We start from the raw sequence: 16,825 nt of genomic DNA, 5'->3' as shown, positions 1-16,825 counted from the left end.
CGTGTCCTGAGTTGAACCGGATCCAAACAATGTGAATAGACTGATAGTGGACATGTTGAAGTGGATCCAATCATCGCGAATGAACTGATAGGGAGATACGGGAAGTACTCTGTCTCCGGTCAATTTAACCATTTCGGAGTTGGCATGAAATGGATAATCAGTCATCGAGCCGCCAGGACGACAGCAACAGCTGAAACCCAGAAATCCAAAATGATCAATGATTCTGACAAAATTCTAGCTTGGAGTTTTTCATACTGTTATGTTATGAAAGTCCACCAAGGAAATTTCCTCGTTATTTCCCACTTCAAGCTTCAGCTTCACTCTTCAATTACAGAAGCAATACAACAAAATATAATTATAAATAGTTTTAAGCTTTCATTTTTACTAGGTCTCACTCTTTCAACTTCGAGCTTTTGGGTAGAGGTATGAAAATGAACTAATGCTTTTTTTTTTTTTTTACTCTGTAAATTAGAGCTATATATATATGTAGGAATTTGTTTTGACGTATTAGACTTAATTCTTGTTTAGTGAAAACTTTGGTGTTAAATGTCGTATGACTTTATATTTAGTGAAAAACTTTCCGTTCAAGCCTAAAAAGAGAAGTGTTTATGCGTCATACTCTATATGGCCTCTATTTTTAATATATTTGTGTTCATCAAGTGTCATGTTCTTGGCCTTGCAGTGAATAAGGATTGCCTCGGCGATGGTTAAGGTGGCGTATATTTAGCCCCTTTAGCGCATTGTAGGATCATTGATATGATAGTCTTATAATGTTTCATACATGCATGGAGATGGAAATGCGAAAGGAAGTTGTAGAAATGGAGATATAAGGAAACACTTAGACAAACTTTCATGAAAACAAATAGGAAATGTAGAAACACTAATACAATAAATCAATTTTTCACTTGAAATTGTAATAAAATTTATTTACTCTTAGAATGCAAACAATTTATCGTACAGTAGTTAGTTTGGGTATGTTTATAGGGAGAGTAGCAAAGAAAGTTCATTTAGGGAGTTCAAGATCCGTGAAGGTCAAGTAGGAAGAACTTCCAAGTCATATGTAGAAGACAATTCCCTTGAGTTTTCTTCGCGATAATCATGGCCTTTATGAGAGTTTTTGTGCATCAAATCTGTTTATAATATGATCTTATATATTCACTTGAACCAGAAAGCTAATGAAAGACTTTTTTTTCTGATTTCATCTACTCGGTTTGAGATAGGTAATTTGAAAGGTACAACTCGAGCCTCCTCTGAAGAATCAGAGGATGGGAAAGATATTATGTCTTATGTTCATGGTCATATGGTTTTGCTCTTGGACATTGTCATCTTCCCTCGTTGAAAAATCTAACGAGTGGATTAGCATTGAGCTAAAAAAGCGGGAATTAGACCTGGAAAGAGCGACTGCTTCAGGCATAAAAGTCAGACGTGATCATAAGGATTTAGATTCAGCCATTGTTTATTTGAAGAATTTCATGGATACTCAATATTATGGTGAGATTGGCATAGGCACTCCTCCTCAGAAGTTCAATGTGGTCTTTGATACTGGTAGCTCCAAACTTTGGGTTCCGTCTACTAAATGTTTCTTTTCGGTGAGTTTGTGCTATAGTTGATTTACGTGTTATCATTGGTTTTACTTAACATCAGCAAGCAGAGTGTTTATATTACATCTTTTGTGTTTACGAGCAGATTGCTTGCTACTTTCACTCCAGTTACAGCTCAAGGATGTCAAGAACATACACCAAAATAGGTAATTACTCTTGTTTCTTGATGCCAAGAATTTTCGTTGTATAGTGTTTGGTGAGGCTATATTTTCTGCTAACTTACAACTTCTTGTTGCGAGGTATTACATAAAACAATTGGAAAACTGGAAGGTTATGAAAGCACTGTGTTTTTTAAACAATTACAACATTCTTTCACTTATTAGTTGTAAGCTAGTTCTTGTCAAAAAAAAAAAAGTTGTAAGCTAGTTGAAAGCATTGTGTATCCCAAAGAAGCGCCGAGTGTGCTGACTGCTGAGCTGCTTGTTTGATTTTCAACAGGCATACCTTACAAGATACCTTATGGCTCTGGATATATAGCCGGCATCTATAGCCAAGATAATGTCGATGTTGGTGGTCTTATTGTCCAAGATCAGGTTTGTTGCTTCTTTTTTATGGTGCAGGCGTGCAGGTAACCACAAATTTCAATGCTGCTTCTTCATTCTCAACCATAGCCTATGTCTTTCAGGTGTTTGTCGAAGCATTGGCAGAAAAATCAATAGATCTAATATTTATGAAGTTCGATGGGGTACTTGGCTTAGGATTACAGGACATATCTGTTGGGTCAGAGGCACCATTATGGTACATATTATTCACATTCTGTATGTACTTTATTCCTTTCTTTTTCCTGATTCACAATGATCGCCTTAGTTTCATCTATTCGACATTCCTTTTCTCAGTAGAGCTAAGCTCATCTTAATGACTTTTCTTCTGTACTCTCTTTATAAACTTTGGAAGAAATTCTGTATGTTTTACTAGGTCAAGAACCCTTAACCCATGCCTACTTATAATTTATCTCGTGTTGGTTCGTGTCAATCAATCAGGCTATTAATTCGTATCAAGTTAGCCCAGAGAGACAGATTGTTGAATTTGTAATCAAGCAATTACTGCAGCTACTATAGTAACTAGCTGATTGGCGCGGTAGAATGCATCTTCCAGTATTATCACCTACTTAAGATGCATAAATACTGAATTAGCCTTTTTTAGCCTCTTATGATCTCTGCTTCTGTTCAAATGTTGTACACATCTTCTGCTTCCTTTCGTTATTGCATTATTACACAGCAATCGGTTATTCTCTGTACTAGGTACAATATGATACAGCAGAAGCTTGTGAGCCAGCAAATCTTTTCTCTCTGGCTGAATCAGAATGCACTTAGTACTGAAGTCGGGGGTGAAATTGTTTTCGGTGGTATTAACTGGAAACGTCACAGGGGCGATCATGTCTATGTCCCAATGGCTAATAGTGAATATTGGCAGGTATATAAAACTTTAGGTTATGAATTTGATATCTTGTTTTGCTCTTTTTTCATAATACTCTTTGTTATTGTCTTAACAGATCGAGTTTAACGGTCTTGACATAGCAAACAGTTCAACAGGTACATTAACCAGCTGCATAATCAGCTAATTTACGCTCATTGTTTTATATGTAAGAGGAGGGCCGTAGTCATATACTCTCTCCGTCCCTCAATTAATTTCTCTAACTCCGCCTTTGGATTTTGCTGAGACTGTGACTGTCATTTCCTTACAATTTACAGGTCATTGTTCAGATGGCTGTGCTGCTATAATCGATTCTGGAACGTCCTTACTTGCTGGTCCAACGGTATGCATTCTAGACTTGAAATTTATTGACTGTTTTGATAAAAACTTAAGCAGTTCTTAACCATTAAATGTTAAATGTCAGATGATCATCGCAGAAATTAATCATGCAATTGGAGCAGAAGGAATAGTCAGCTTGGAATGCAAAACTGTTGTTTCAAACTACGGGTCTCAAATATGGGATCATCTAATAGCAGGGGTTTGTCTGACTTTTATTTGATTTTAACTCGGTCTCTGCTGATTTCTTTCTTGTATATATGATAAAAATTAGTTGCATTCTTTTCATTCATCTCCAGTTAGAACCTGAAAGAGTTTGTTCAGCAGTCGGCTTATGTTTGTACAATAACAAAACGGGTTATATGAGGTTAGTGTCGCGATTGCCTTGTTACATAGACCTTTTATAATCAATTGTGTTCACTCTGTTGAATTCTAACCAAGTCCTTGGAACTTATGCAGTGACGGAATTCATACAGTTGTCGATGGTGGATACGAGGAGAACTCATCAACTGTCAACAACACTGCATACTGTAGTTTCTGTGAGATGGCAGTAATCTACTTACAAGTGCAAATAAGAGAACGGAAAGCAAAGGAAATAGTACTCAATTTTATGAATAAGGTAACATTTTGATCATGTTTCACTTTAACTGTCTAGGTGAATCTGTGTAATCTGTGACTGATCATTGTCTATTTGTTCAAGCTATGTGAGAAACTTCCAAACCCGGGGCAAAAATCGTTTGTCGATTGTAAGAAAATCGGATCAATGCCTCCGGTTTCATTCACCATTGGGGACAAAGCCTTCCCTCTCATGCCAGAGCAAGTTAGTTTCTCAACTCATTCTGCTCTTTGTGTGTGTTTGGTTTGTTGCTACAAATTTTATGTTTTAAAGCCCTAAAAAATTAAGTTTTTGTCCTATAATAAAATTGATACTTCTATTTTTCTAATGGAGAACTAATAAATAAGTAGATATCCAATTATTTGGAATTTAGTTACAATATTTTGTTGTAAAGATATCTAATTAAGGCATATTGCATATGTATGATTATATACTTTATCGGTCCTCTTATTGATGTTATATATAAATAAGTAAATGCATGTAGTGAGATAACAAGTTACATTAGGAATTCCCCTCGTGAGGAGGGCTTCTTAATGTTTATTTCTTCTTACCTTCTCAAAAAAAAAAAAAAAAAAAAAATATAGCGAGATAAGAAGTGACAGGACTATAATAACGTAATACTTATAATAGGCCCCTCTATTCAATAAATTATATACCCATTTTTGTGACCACTAAAATTTAAGGTCATGTTCCGTCGATCAAGAAGGATAAGAGGTGAAAGAGTTAATTTCTTTGCCTATACATATCATTTTTTTTATATTTCCTCCCAAGAGATCCAACAAAATGGAGCATTACTGCATGATCATCATGGTATACATAGCTAGCATTGATATCAATGGCTTTTTTTTTTTTTTTTTTGTGCAACAGATTTTGCACAACACAATATAGAGAAAACTATGTGTGACATTGACATACGTAATATTCGCATTGTACGTCTAATTTAGACAATTTATGGCTTGGTGTGCTATCTATGGCCAAAATCCCGCAAATAAAGGCCAAAATCTAGATGTATGTTGTATGAGTGTACGACTATGTTTTTGTTGGAAAATATTTTTCAAAATAAAAAAATAAAAAAAATAATTTTAATTTTTATTGCAAAAACTTTTGCATGCGTGCCCCCGGTTTACAATAATTTTATTGTACATCGAACTTTTTACACGTGTAAACCGTAATATTTTCACATAAGTGTCTTTTTTTTTTTTTTTTTTACAAAAGTAACCCATATTTTCTCACAAGTGACTTTTTTTTTTTACAAAAGTGACCCTTTTTATCACAAAAGTGACCCATATTTTCACAAAAATGACCCCCTTTTTTTTTTTTTTATAAAAGTGATCCATATTTTCAAAAAAATAACCCTTTTTTTTTTTAAAAAAGTGACTTTTTTTATTTCACAAAAGTGACCCTTTTATTTTCACAAAACTTAATACACGATAGATCTCCATCGTTTATTTGAAGTTAGATTACTAGTCTTCTTCATTCCACAATTTACAAGTAAAAATGTAAAGAAACGTAATTAAAATTGAAATCAAAGTTCAACAATAGCAAAATCACATAAATCATATTGATGTACCGTAAAGCAATTCAAAAAACATATTTGCATGTGATGGATTTGTACTAATCTTCTTCATTGATACTTTGGAACTTCATAATCAAAAGAAAAATGCAAAAAATTAAAATTAGGAATTGAAAAGTAGAGTAAAACCTAGAAAATTGAGAGGATTTGTAATGGTGAAAAATTGATCCCAAAAGAGAAAGAAATTGGGAACAGAAAAGAGAAATTGAGAGCAGAAGAGAGAGAAAGTTGGGCGAGAAATAAAGAGGAAAGAGAATGGAGAGTGAAATTGAAGAACAAAGGAGATAGAAAAAACAAAATTAAAAGAAATTAAAGGGAGGTAACAAATTTCCTAGTGAAATCATCACTATCGTTTGAAGGCGGGAGACAAAAGCAGGAAAAATAAGAGAGGTAATGGCTACAATATCGCCATTCAATAACTATTATTGTAAACCGGTTTTTTTATTTTTATTTTTTTTTATTTTTTATTTTTTTATTTTTTTAACTTTTGTGTTTTTATTGTATGGTTTATAAAGGGTGGAAAATAATTCTGCAAGAGTGAAAAACATTTTTATTGAAATGAATGAATGTTCTTCCTCCTTCTAGCATGTACAAATTAAAAACAAACAAATAAAAAGATTAACTTGTATTTTCCCTTTTTATATTTGTGTGTTTTCCTTGAAATTTTTCTGTGAAAAATATTTTCCTAGAACAAAAAGTATTGGCCTATGGAGAGACTCCGTTTCACATTGAGTCCAACCAAAAACAACTCCCTCCTGTCTTTATTATTATTATTATTATTATTATTGTTATTATTATTATTATTATTAAAATTTTGCATAACTTTAACTTAGGCATTATTCATCCCCTCAAAAAAAAAAAAACTTAGGCATTATTCACATATTCTCTTGACTTAATTTGTTACTACTGTGAAAGGAATAAAATTAACTTCGTGTTACTGCATGTAATAATAGTTAGATTAGTTACAATGTTTACTTTCATAATGATTTTTTTTTAAAACCATAATAGATATGAATGATCAAAGAGTAAGACTAAAAGTTATATATTGACAATATATCGGTTAAAGTAACACAATTACAAACGGACTTAATAAATACAATATATAAAATTTTTAAAGAACTAGATGTCGTAAGACTATTATTTAATGAAATTATTACTTTTCATTCAAAAAATAAAATTTCTAAAGCTTTAAGGGAGGATTAAGAAAGAAGTTGGTTATTTTTATTACGCCATCATGAACAAGTACAATTTGATCTCTTTGTTTGTCATATGTAACTTTTTCTTAGTTTGAAGTCATGAGTCATGACAAAAAGTGCATTTCCCCTAATGCATTGATTCCAAATGGTACAGTACATCCTCAAAGTAAAACAAAGTGGTTCACATGTGTGTCTCAATGGCTTTGTTGGTGTTGACGTCCCTTCACCACAAGGGCCTATTTGGTAAGTCATCTTATACCTGTACTTCATTTCTTCATTTTTTCTAACGGGTATTTACAACATGTACTTGTATAATCCTATATACTCAGTACTACTTTGTTTAATTCATCTTAATATTCTTGTTAATTGCATTTATATAAAGTTTGTATTTTGCAAATTACAGTCATTTAAAAAAAATTTAAAAATTACAGCCTAAAAATACTAATAAATTAATAAATTGTAAATTGCCACCCAATTTAATTTTTTCATCAATTTGCGTGCTGCAAAATGTTCCGTCAGAGTTTTAGAGGCCATTTCAGTCCTTTAGATTTTGAATTGAGCTTAAAATTGGCAAAAAAAAAACATAAATACTTCGTTTTGCATATAAAAAAATGTATTGATTTGTGTGCAACTTTTTTTTTTGTCGTTAAAACGAGGCAATTACGTTTTTTTTGTTAATTCCAAGCTCAATTCGGTTCTTAAAGGCCTAAAATGGCCCCTTAATCCTTGACGGAATATTTTTGGCACATAAATCGCTGAAAAAATTAAATTGGATGACAATTTACAATTTTTTGGTACTTTTGGGTTGCAATTTGCAAAGTACAAACTTTAAATGACTGTAATTGACAAATTTCCAAATATATACTCCGTAATTTTAATACATCAAATTAATGTTGTTACAAGATATGTATTGAGAATTTCCTAAAAAAAAAAAAAAAAAAAAAAAGATATGTATTGAGAATCGAGAAATTTTAAGTAGTACTCCGTAAAAAACATTAGATTTACCGAGTGTTATGTAATATATTACCAAGCTTGATCTAGTGGAAAAAGTTTGCATCTCACACTAAACCCCATTAAAGACATTTTAGGGTCGGGATTTCCATACCCTTCTCCCCACTCCCACATCTCCTAACCCGCTAATCCGAATTAAGAGTACCTATTAGAGGTTTTGGCCTAATAAAACCATTCTCTTTTCCAACAAAAAAAACAGAAAAAACAGTTCAGTTTATTGGTGTTTGTTAACTTACAAATTGAGTATTTTATGCATAAATCCTGTGGTTTTTACAACCATTTTATTGTTGTTTTGGTGGTAGGATTCTTGGGAACATCTTTTTGGGAGCTTATCACACAGTTTTCGATTATGGGAATCTTCGAGTTGGATTCGCCAAAGCTGCTTAAGTACTACTCTATCATCTTGTGACCTTCTCGATAATCGATTTTATGAAATCCTAATTAAACATCCGATTTAGTAATTTACATACTTTAACAAATTGGTGTTGTTTTAATTAGTGAACCTTGAATTTATTGTTGGATCTACTAGTATTAAGGATATGACTAGATGTTTTACAGTCGACTTGTCGAGTGTTAATTCATAGAATATCTTTGAAGTGAATTACGTTTGGTTTCATCAATTTTCCATCCAATCCTCCATTATATTGATGTTAGTAGCGGGGCATAGCTAGACTTGACTAAGGAGGAGGGCTTGTCTAATAAGCGCGACTAAGGATAAGGCCTGGTGTAATATGCATCCATGCTACTTTAATAACCGTCAATAGGGCGAAACACTAGTAAGGCGAAACACTACATGGGACATGACCCTCTTAGACTTCAACTAATTAGCTTTGCCATATTTAGTAGTTGAATTAATTTTGGCACTATGCCACTATTTATAACTTCATTTATAACTTGTCGAGTGCTATTATTCATTATTCATTTTGAAGTGAATTACGTTTGGTTTTATCAATTTTCCATCCAACCAAAAAATATACGTAGTATAAAAAAATAAAAATAAAAGAAGTACCACTCTTGACACTTCTACTACCTCCAATCCTCCATCATATTGATGTTAGTAGCAGGGCAAAGCTAGACTTGACTAAGGTGGAGGACATGTCTAATAAGCGCGACTAAGGATGAGGCATGGTATATATAATATGCATTTGCCATGGTTAGTAGATTTAGGATCATCTCAACGAAAAGCTTAAGCTGATGGTTGAGACCCGGGAATATGTTGAACCCCGGGAATATGTTTTATACTCTATCAATATAGACTAATGACATCACTTGATATTAAGGCCCCGTTCTCTTCACCTTAATTTTACAGAACTGAAATTATTTTTACTGAACTGAAATTGTTTTTGCTGAAATTAAATTATTTTTACTGAACTTAAATTAATTTTACTGTACTGAAATTATTTTTGCTGAACTGAAATTATTTTTACTAATTTTCTATTATAATTCTTCTTTAATAAAACTGAATTTTGCTGAACTGAACTTATTTTTACCGAACTGAAATTATTTTTACTGAATTGAAATTATTTTTACTTAATATTATTTTTTTAAGGTGAAGAGAACAGGGTCTAAATTATAATTAGATTAAAACTTTAATTCTAGTTTTTGTAGTCGTTTTTTTCAAGCGCCCCTAAAGAAAGATGATTAGAAATAATGATCAAGATTTCAATCATCTTTGGTGGCTTTTATACTTGATTGATAAAGAGGATTATTTTGACGAAGCATTACACCATATTTGAATTGCCAGCTGCCCCGCCCTAACTAGAATACACTTTACGCACCCAAAGATTTTTTAAAAAAGAAAATCTAAAGTCCAACGCTTAAGGGGCGTAACCATTCAATTCAATGTTGGTTGGTATTAGATTAATTAGTACAACAGTTTTTCTATACCCTTAACATTTAAATAAGTAATAATAATAAAGACATTTCAACTCTTGAATGGATAATCTTGGATATTATTTTGTCAACTTTTCATTGACACTTTAAATCTTAGGGCCTATTCACTTCAATTAAATTTCATTTCACTTCATTTCAGTTCAGCTCATAATTCACTTCTCTCATAAAAAATTCTTTTCAGTTCGGTAAATATGAATAGACCCTTAATCCTTAATTTTTTTAAAACTTTTTTTAATGGAATATTCCACTAATTTTTCAAATGACTTTTTTTTTTTTTTTTTTTTTTTTTTTTTGTACTACAAAATTCAATAATTAAGATTATTTTCAGTCACTAAAACTATATTTCGTACATTAACATGGATACATTTTAGATTTTTAATATAAAATATATTATATTGATCAACATCGATTTTCATAGTATATTACAAAGTATATTGAATTACTCGTCAATCATCATTGGTTTAATTTAATTCTAATCAATTTTTAAGCACCCTTCAACATAAATGATAACTATAAACTATTAGTTTAGAAATCAAACACTTTTAAAGTATAATTTTCCATTTTTATGTTGTAGACAAAGACTTGTGAAATTCAATATCAAATCTTATCATGACAATTATTAGCGGTTTATTTTATTTCATATCAAAACAAATCGTATCCCGTATAAATGTATAATATATATATATACTCCGTAATAATTCATATAATACGATGCCGTCTTAGGTCTTACACGTAATAATATGTTAGTTGGTGAATACATGTGAGACACACTGCACGCACTTTTGTCACATTTTCTCTCCCCTCCACTCTATATTATTGACCATATATACTCTCGTAACATCCCTCTCCCTTTCATATTTTGTGTTTCCAACTTCCTAGTTTTTTGTTATAAAATTGTTACTAAATACACAAAAAAAAATCACAAAAACATCTAAATTGTTCTATGGAAAATCCGCCGCAACAACCGCCGTCATCCGCTGTTTCCGTCCTCGAAAACACTAACAAGACGGCTGAGCTCGACTCTCCACTCCACACTATCGGGTTCGAAATCGATGAGTTGTCGCCTTCTTGTGTATCCGGCCACCTCATAGTCACCCCTAAATGTTGCCAGGTTTATTCACCTCTTTTTCCTCCTGTCAATTCTTCATGTTTCCGTTCTTTTTTAATTGCAACGTTATTTTATTATTTCAAAAGCTATGAAATTGATACCAAGAATACTTTTATTTGTCTACTTACAACTTTACATCATTACATGCATCCCATTCTTTACATTCACATTCTATAAATTTTTTGTTTTGTTTTTTTTTTTTTTTTTTTGAATTGGGGTTTTTGTTTTTTGATTTGGTACAAGTCTTCATGGTACATCCAGGTCTATTATGTAATTTTCAAGTCTTCATCTCGGGTCATAATACGGTGTTCAAAACGCAAATCTTTTTGGTTTGTATTTTTCTATCGGTATATTTCTCATTCATTCCAAATTACAGTATAAGCTATTGTACTTCCTCGTTTTTTTTTTTTTAAAGTTAAGAGTTGGGATTACGCACAGATTTAGGATGTTTAATTAAGTAAAATGTTAGTAGTGTAGATTAGGTTATAAAAAATAATACTACATCCGTTATATGTTATGTGCAACGATTAGACATTTTCCCTCTTTATTTTATGGTCAAATAGTTGCACATAACCAGTAACGGAGGTAGTACAATACTCTGTAAGAAAATATAGTGGATAATTATTTTATTGTAAAGTAAAATGGTGTAAAAGGGAGTTAGGGCCTGTTCTCAATAGATTATTTTCAGTTCAATTCAGCTCTAATTTGCTTTTCTCATAAAATATTCAATTCAGTTTAGCTCTAATAAGTTCAGTTCAGTTTAGTCAATAGAATAGACCCGAGTTGAGAAGTGATAAAGTACTCCGTAAGAGTTAGTGGAGATCGTTAATGGATAAAAGTTTTCAAAAGAGGAAGAAAGTGTAGCTTTTAAAAAGAACGGACGAAAATAGTAAGTACAACTTAAAAAAAAAAGAAGAGAGTATACTACCTCCGGTCCAAATTATTCGTAACTTTGGAATATTTTATATCTCACAAATAATACCCTAAAGTTACGAGTAATTTGAACCGGAGGTATTATTTTATTTTGACCATTATTAAATTATAGTATTTAATTAATTGCGTATTTATAAAAATTATATAATGTTGGTATTATAAAATTGTACATTGAAATAAATCTGATAATATACTGGAACAGCCGTTCAAGGTGTTACATGGAGGAGTATCGGCGTTGATATCGGAGGCGCTTGCGAGTATAGGGGCGTATTTGGCATGTGGGATGAAAAGAGTGGCGGGAATCCATTTAAGCATCGACCATATGAGGAGTGCTCAAGTTGGTGATCTTGTTCTTGCTCAAGCAACCCCTCTCAGCTCTGGTCGCACAATTCAGGTATCGTGTGATTATCAAACTCATTTATTTATGTCAAAATCACGCATTAATTGATATAATCAATGATTAATTATTATGTATCTTTTCTTCTATATATAGGAGCTAGTAAATTAACATAATATAGGAGCATTAATGAATTATTGAATTGTCTTCCCTAAAAATATGATTGAATTTAAATTCTTGTATTTCCAAATTTGATTTCGTCTGATAAATAGTTAAACACTTGGGTGCACTTAAAGCTAGGTGTATCGTAAGTTAAACTAAGTATTCGAGGGCATTATTATTCATTTATTTGGATAACAAGATTGACAACTTATGATTTCAATAATCCTGACCTCTATTGTCAATTCTGAATTGTTTATTGGTTATATACTACTCCGTAGTAGTAGAGACAAAAACGCATTTTAGACTTTTAGAGTTGGACTAGGACATGTTTTTCAACCGTCAATTAGGTGGGTGTACGTCTACAGTATTGTAACTTTTTGGATTTTTTTGTTTAGAGGTTGTTATATACACACGGGTGTACCGTATATTTATGAGTATTTGTTCTTATTTTGATGATTGTTTTTTATTTTATCATCAAATAAAGAACAAAAAGTAACCTTAGGTTGTTGGATGTTGTATATAACAAATTTATTTCTAGTTCAATTAGCTATATATGTTCTTATTTTTACTACCGTTGTTTCATATTATTCGCAACGATTTGACATAAAGTAGAAAGAAAAAATATCTAATTGTTGCAAATAATATGTAACGAAGACAATATTTACTTTTTGGGTAATGCTATATGTAGCCCTAAGGTCTATATATAAGCATTAAAATACACTCTTGAAAATTGTATAAAATTAGGATTCATGACAAAAACACGCGTAAATCAGTGTAATTAGTGTTTATATTTTGATGATTTCTTAACTTTTTACGATTTCAAGTGTAAATTTAATGCTTATATATGTAGCCCTAAGGGCTATGTATAACATTTTCCTTATTTTTTTAAATACTCCGAATACTTCATATATCGCTTGTTAGTATTGTTACATTAAAGTCAATGAAATGTCAAACTATTTGTCGATTAAAGTGCATTAGCATTTTTATGGTTATTGAAAAATGGGAAATTCTCATTGGTAGCCTCATATTTTTGCGTATTTCCATTGGTAGCCACTTTGTATATGAATTATCTTTGGTAGCCTCGCATTCTTAATGTTTTCACTTCAGTAACCCTATTTACTCTAAACCGTTAAGTGGGTGTTAAAATTTAACTAATTTTATTTTCAATTTAATCAATCAATTTTTTATAAAATAATTTTTTTTAACCATCCCCATCCACTAGCCTAGCCACCTCCCTCCCTAGTCCCCTCTGCCGGCGCCGCTGCTCCGGCTACCCATTTCCGACTCCGGTTGCCCATCCCCCTCCCTCAGTTGTCGACTCCCCATTACCCCTAATCCACCACAACTACCAATACACCACAAAATCACCTCTTATATATCTCTTTCCCTTTTTTATGAAAACCCCAAAAAACGACCATGTTCTTCTTTTCTTTCTTTAGCTGCTCACGATCATCATCATTCGTCCTCATCGACCATCTTTATAAGTAAGAATTATCATAAAAAATATCAAAAAACCTTGGTCAATTTGGCTTAAGTAAATCAATCGATATGGGCTAAAAGTGGAGATTGTGGCTCTAGGTTGTGGGCTAGCGGCACTGCTCGGTAATGCGGCAGTGTGGTGCTCCTGGTTGCAGGTTGGTGCGACGGTGGCTGGGTGTTCGAAAGCTATTGTGTGGCGGTTGTGTACTATGGAGCTGCCCGATTGTTGGTTATTGTTGCGGGTTTGGTGCGTGATGGGCTAGGGTGTTGAGAATTGGGTTGGGGTGTTGGGAATCAGGAATGGTGGTGTCGGGAATTGAGCGTCGGTGGGAGGGGGAAGCTTGGACGCCGACTGTTGAGGAGGAACGGGGAGGAGTGGTTATAATTTTTTTAAAAAAAATTAATGAAATTATGATATAAGTACATAACTAACCATAGTTAAGTACTTTTAATTATTATAAAATTGACTTTTAGGTTAAACTTAACGGCCAGTTAACAGTTTTAGCAAAATAAGGTTATGGAACATTTCAAAAGTAGGCGGATACCAAAGATAATTCATATACAACGAGGCTACCAATTGAAATACGCAAAAGTATGAGGCTACCAATGAGAATTTCCCTTGAAAAATTATTATTCAAGTGACATAAAATTTACATTAACAAGCATAAAACTCTTAATATGACAATAAATACGCAGGAAAAGAAATTCAAGAAGTATGCATGTTAATTTCTTAATTGAAACAAATGTTGACAAATTTAGCATTCCAATTGGCATCAATACTAGATTAGGTTGAGGAGTTTTTTGTTAGGGGTTTAAATAATTTTGAATTTTCAAAGAATGAAAGATAGTCAAAAGTGTTTGGATACCCTTATCATTAGCATGTGGTGTGTTTAAACTTTAAAGAGCCTAATTTCTTGATGGATTGCTAGTACTCCGTATTTATTGGGGACATTAAGCAAAATACAGAGAAATTATTTAGAAAACACACTTTCAATGTATTTATTACATTTGATGCCTTTCTTTTAGTTGAAGAAGAACACTATCAAGCTTAAACAGTAACTAGCATGTGCCTTAATAGACTAATTAAAGCCATAATTATACGAAATTACGAATCACCAAACTAGGTGAAAAAATACCCACGGTTTACTCTATTGACCTATTTAATTTTTTTTTTTTTTTTTTTTTGAATAGTATTGACCTATCTAACTTAATTTAACTACTAATAATATTAAGTCATAATTACTTATATTATTTAGAAGAATTGTTAGGAGCTAACAATACATCAAGTTATTGACTATAATATAATTCATTTTGAAGCAACTTTTGACTTTTTTTATGGTCCAAATGAACCACCATAATAGCATTACAGATTACAAATAGAGGAAGAGAGGTTTGAAAATGTAACTTACTTCGTATTGTATTAATATACACCAAAGAAAAGACACCACTATTCTTAAATAGGTAGGTAAGGCCAACTACTAGTAATATGGTATGGTGCTTGGACATTATCTTCAACCATATATCAAGACAAAATGATGTTTTCTCATCTTTAGTGTAATATGGCATGATGGCTTCTAAACCTAGTCACGGGTGTAGCCCACTTAATTAAGTGATAAATGAAAACGATTTGTCTATTGAATCATGGGATCTATAAGGAGAGTGATATAGACACCTCCCCGCCCCGGTGTTTAACAATTTGTTAACCACAAAGTCTTATATGTAGCTGATCACACGGTGTGACCATCCATTATAAGGGTTACTTTGTTAGTGTTTTATGGGTTACTCATTTAGTTTTATAAGGGTTACTTTGTTAGTGTTTTATGGGTTACTCATTTAGTTTTATAAGGGTTATTTTGTTAGTGTTATAGGGGTTACTCGTTCAGCCTTATATGGGTTATTTCGCCAGTGTTATAGGGGTTAGTTGGTTAGTATTACAGGGGTTACCAAATCAGTGTTATAGATATTACTTTTTTTTTTACAAGTGATCACATGGTGTCATTGGTGTGGCTAACCGCACACAAGGCGCACTGTTTCTTAACATAACAAGATTGTTCATAAATTAGGGAAATTCAATACTCGTTCTGTTTTACTAAGATTTTCCATACCACGAAACTCTTCCCAACTGCCAATTAAATGCGAGTAGAACTTAAAAATGTTTTACTCACATTTGATTTGTCAAAAAAATTCTATTATTCTACCCTACTTGACCCATTTTATGAGGCTAGTGTTCTTATTAAATGTGCAAGTAATTGCGCTTATACTACTTTATTCATTTTACTTAGTACGTAGATTAGTAGTTGGGAAGAGTTTCGTGGTATGGAGGGAATACAAGCTTAGGACGTTATGAATTAAGTTTTGAGAAAGGGATTGACACTTCTTGAAAGAAAAATAATATCTTAAGTGACCACTTATTCTTTAATTTGTTACACACTTGTGACCTATTGATTACAAAATTTCCCATGCTTATTAGAGATATATAACAATTGAATATTAATAATCTATTAATTAAGACGGATTAAATAAGACTCAACATGATTATGTTATGTCTTATATATTAAGAGTAATTTAGAAGATTCTCTTACATAAAAATGTTGGTTATTAACAGGTTTGGGAGGTAAGATTATGGAATGCGGATGAGACGAGTATGAAGAGGGATCACATAATATCATCAGCCAGGGTTACTCTTGTTTGCAACCTCCCTGTACCCAACCATCTAAAAGAGGCCTCGAAACCTTTTCGCAAATACGCAAAATTGTAGGTTTTGACATTGCAAAGATTGCTGATCTTGCAGTTGTTGATGTTGTACTCTCTTATAACAGGTTTGAGGGAAAAATGCACATACATTTTACATTGCCAATTTGTACAAGATCATGCAAATTTTCAGTCTTTGGTATTGAATATTGATTGTACCTTTGTTCTTTTTTTCTTTTATTATTGGGTAGAAAATATGTGTATAATTTTAATTTCAGTTTTAAAATATGTTTTCTTGTAAAGAATAGAATAATCGGGCTAGCAAGTTGTATGCTTATGACCTTGTCCTGATTTCTATCCTCTGTAATTTTGCTAAATCTTTTGATCAATAGTTATGTACAAGTGCATGATCGGAATACACTGGTTGTATGATTTTCAATCAGTATTCGGTTTGAATAAAAGAATTTGGTATATGT

At 32.2% G+C, this 16,825-nt stretch overlaps 2 protein-coding genes across 2 annotated transcripts; both read left to right on the top strand.

Annotated features, from left to right (window-relative positions):
• Positions 1–107: 107 nt before the first annotated feature.
• On the top strand, positions 108–8,267 carry LOC145631936 (aspartic proteinase-like). The gene is made up of 14 exons (XM_081684169.1): positions 108–423; positions 1,221–1,589; positions 1,687–1,747; positions 2,040–2,134; positions 2,227–2,339; positions 2,843–3,014; positions 3,094–3,133; positions 3,293–3,357; positions 3,439–3,552; positions 3,650–3,717; positions 3,810–3,969; positions 4,051–4,170; positions 6,890–6,978; positions 8,049–8,267. The coding sequence occupies exons 2-14, from the start codon at positions 1,266–1,268 to the stop codon at positions 8,131–8,133; spliced, it is 1,506 nt and encodes a 501-aa protein (XP_081540295.1). The 5' UTR covers positions 108–423; positions 1,221–1,265; the 3' UTR covers positions 8,134–8,267.
• Positions 8,268–10,480: 2,213 nt separating this feature from the next.
• LOC145630479 (1,4-dihydroxy-2-naphthoyl-CoA thioesterase 1-like) lies at positions 10,481–16,769 on the top strand. The gene is made up of 3 exons (XM_081682740.1): positions 10,481–10,750; positions 11,883–12,074; positions 16,264–16,769. The coding sequence occupies exons 1-3, from the start codon at positions 10,583–10,585 to the stop codon at positions 16,414–16,416; spliced, it is 513 nt and encodes a 170-aa protein (XP_081538866.1). The 5' UTR covers positions 10,481–10,582; the 3' UTR covers positions 16,417–16,769.
• The last annotated feature ends 56 nt before the right edge of the window (positions 16,770–16,825 follow it).

The sequence above is a fragment of the Chenopodium album genome, chromosome 5, assembly GCF_948465745.1.
Source record: "Chenopodium album chromosome 5, dcCheAlbu1.1, whole genome shotgun sequence".
Classification (NCBI taxonomy): domain Eukaryota; kingdom Viridiplantae; phylum Streptophyta; class Magnoliopsida; order Caryophyllales; family Amaranthaceae; genus Chenopodium; species Chenopodium album.
Note: the sequence above shows the minus strand (reverse complement) of the source record. Positions and strands in the feature narration are given on the sequence as shown.

Bases quoted from the DNA above. Each gene is read 5' to 3' on its own strand.
- LOC145631936 (XM_081684169.1), top strand. From the start codon at position 1,266: ATGGGAAAGATATTATGTCTTATGTTCATGGTCATATGGTTTTGCTCT. The intron at 3,015-3,093 runs GTATATAAAACT...TTGTCTTAACAG, and splicing joins CTAATAGTGAATATTGGCAG to ATCGAGTTTAACGGTCTTGA. The intron at 4,171-6,889 runs GTTAGTTTCTCA...CAAATGGTACAG, and splicing joins TCCCTCTCATGCCAGAGCAA to TACATCCTCAAAGTAAAACA.
- LOC145630479 (XM_081682740.1), top strand. From the start codon at position 10,583: ATGGAAAATCCGCCGCAACAACCGCCGTCATCCGCTGTTTCCGTCCTC. The intron at 10,751-11,882 runs GTTTATTCACCT...ATACTGGAACAG, and splicing joins TCACCCCTAAATGTTGCCAG to CCGTTCAAGGTGTTACATGG. The intron at 12,075-16,263 runs GTATCGTGTGAT...GGTTATTAACAG, and splicing joins GCTCTGGTCGCACAATTCAG to GTTTGGGAGGTAAGATTATG.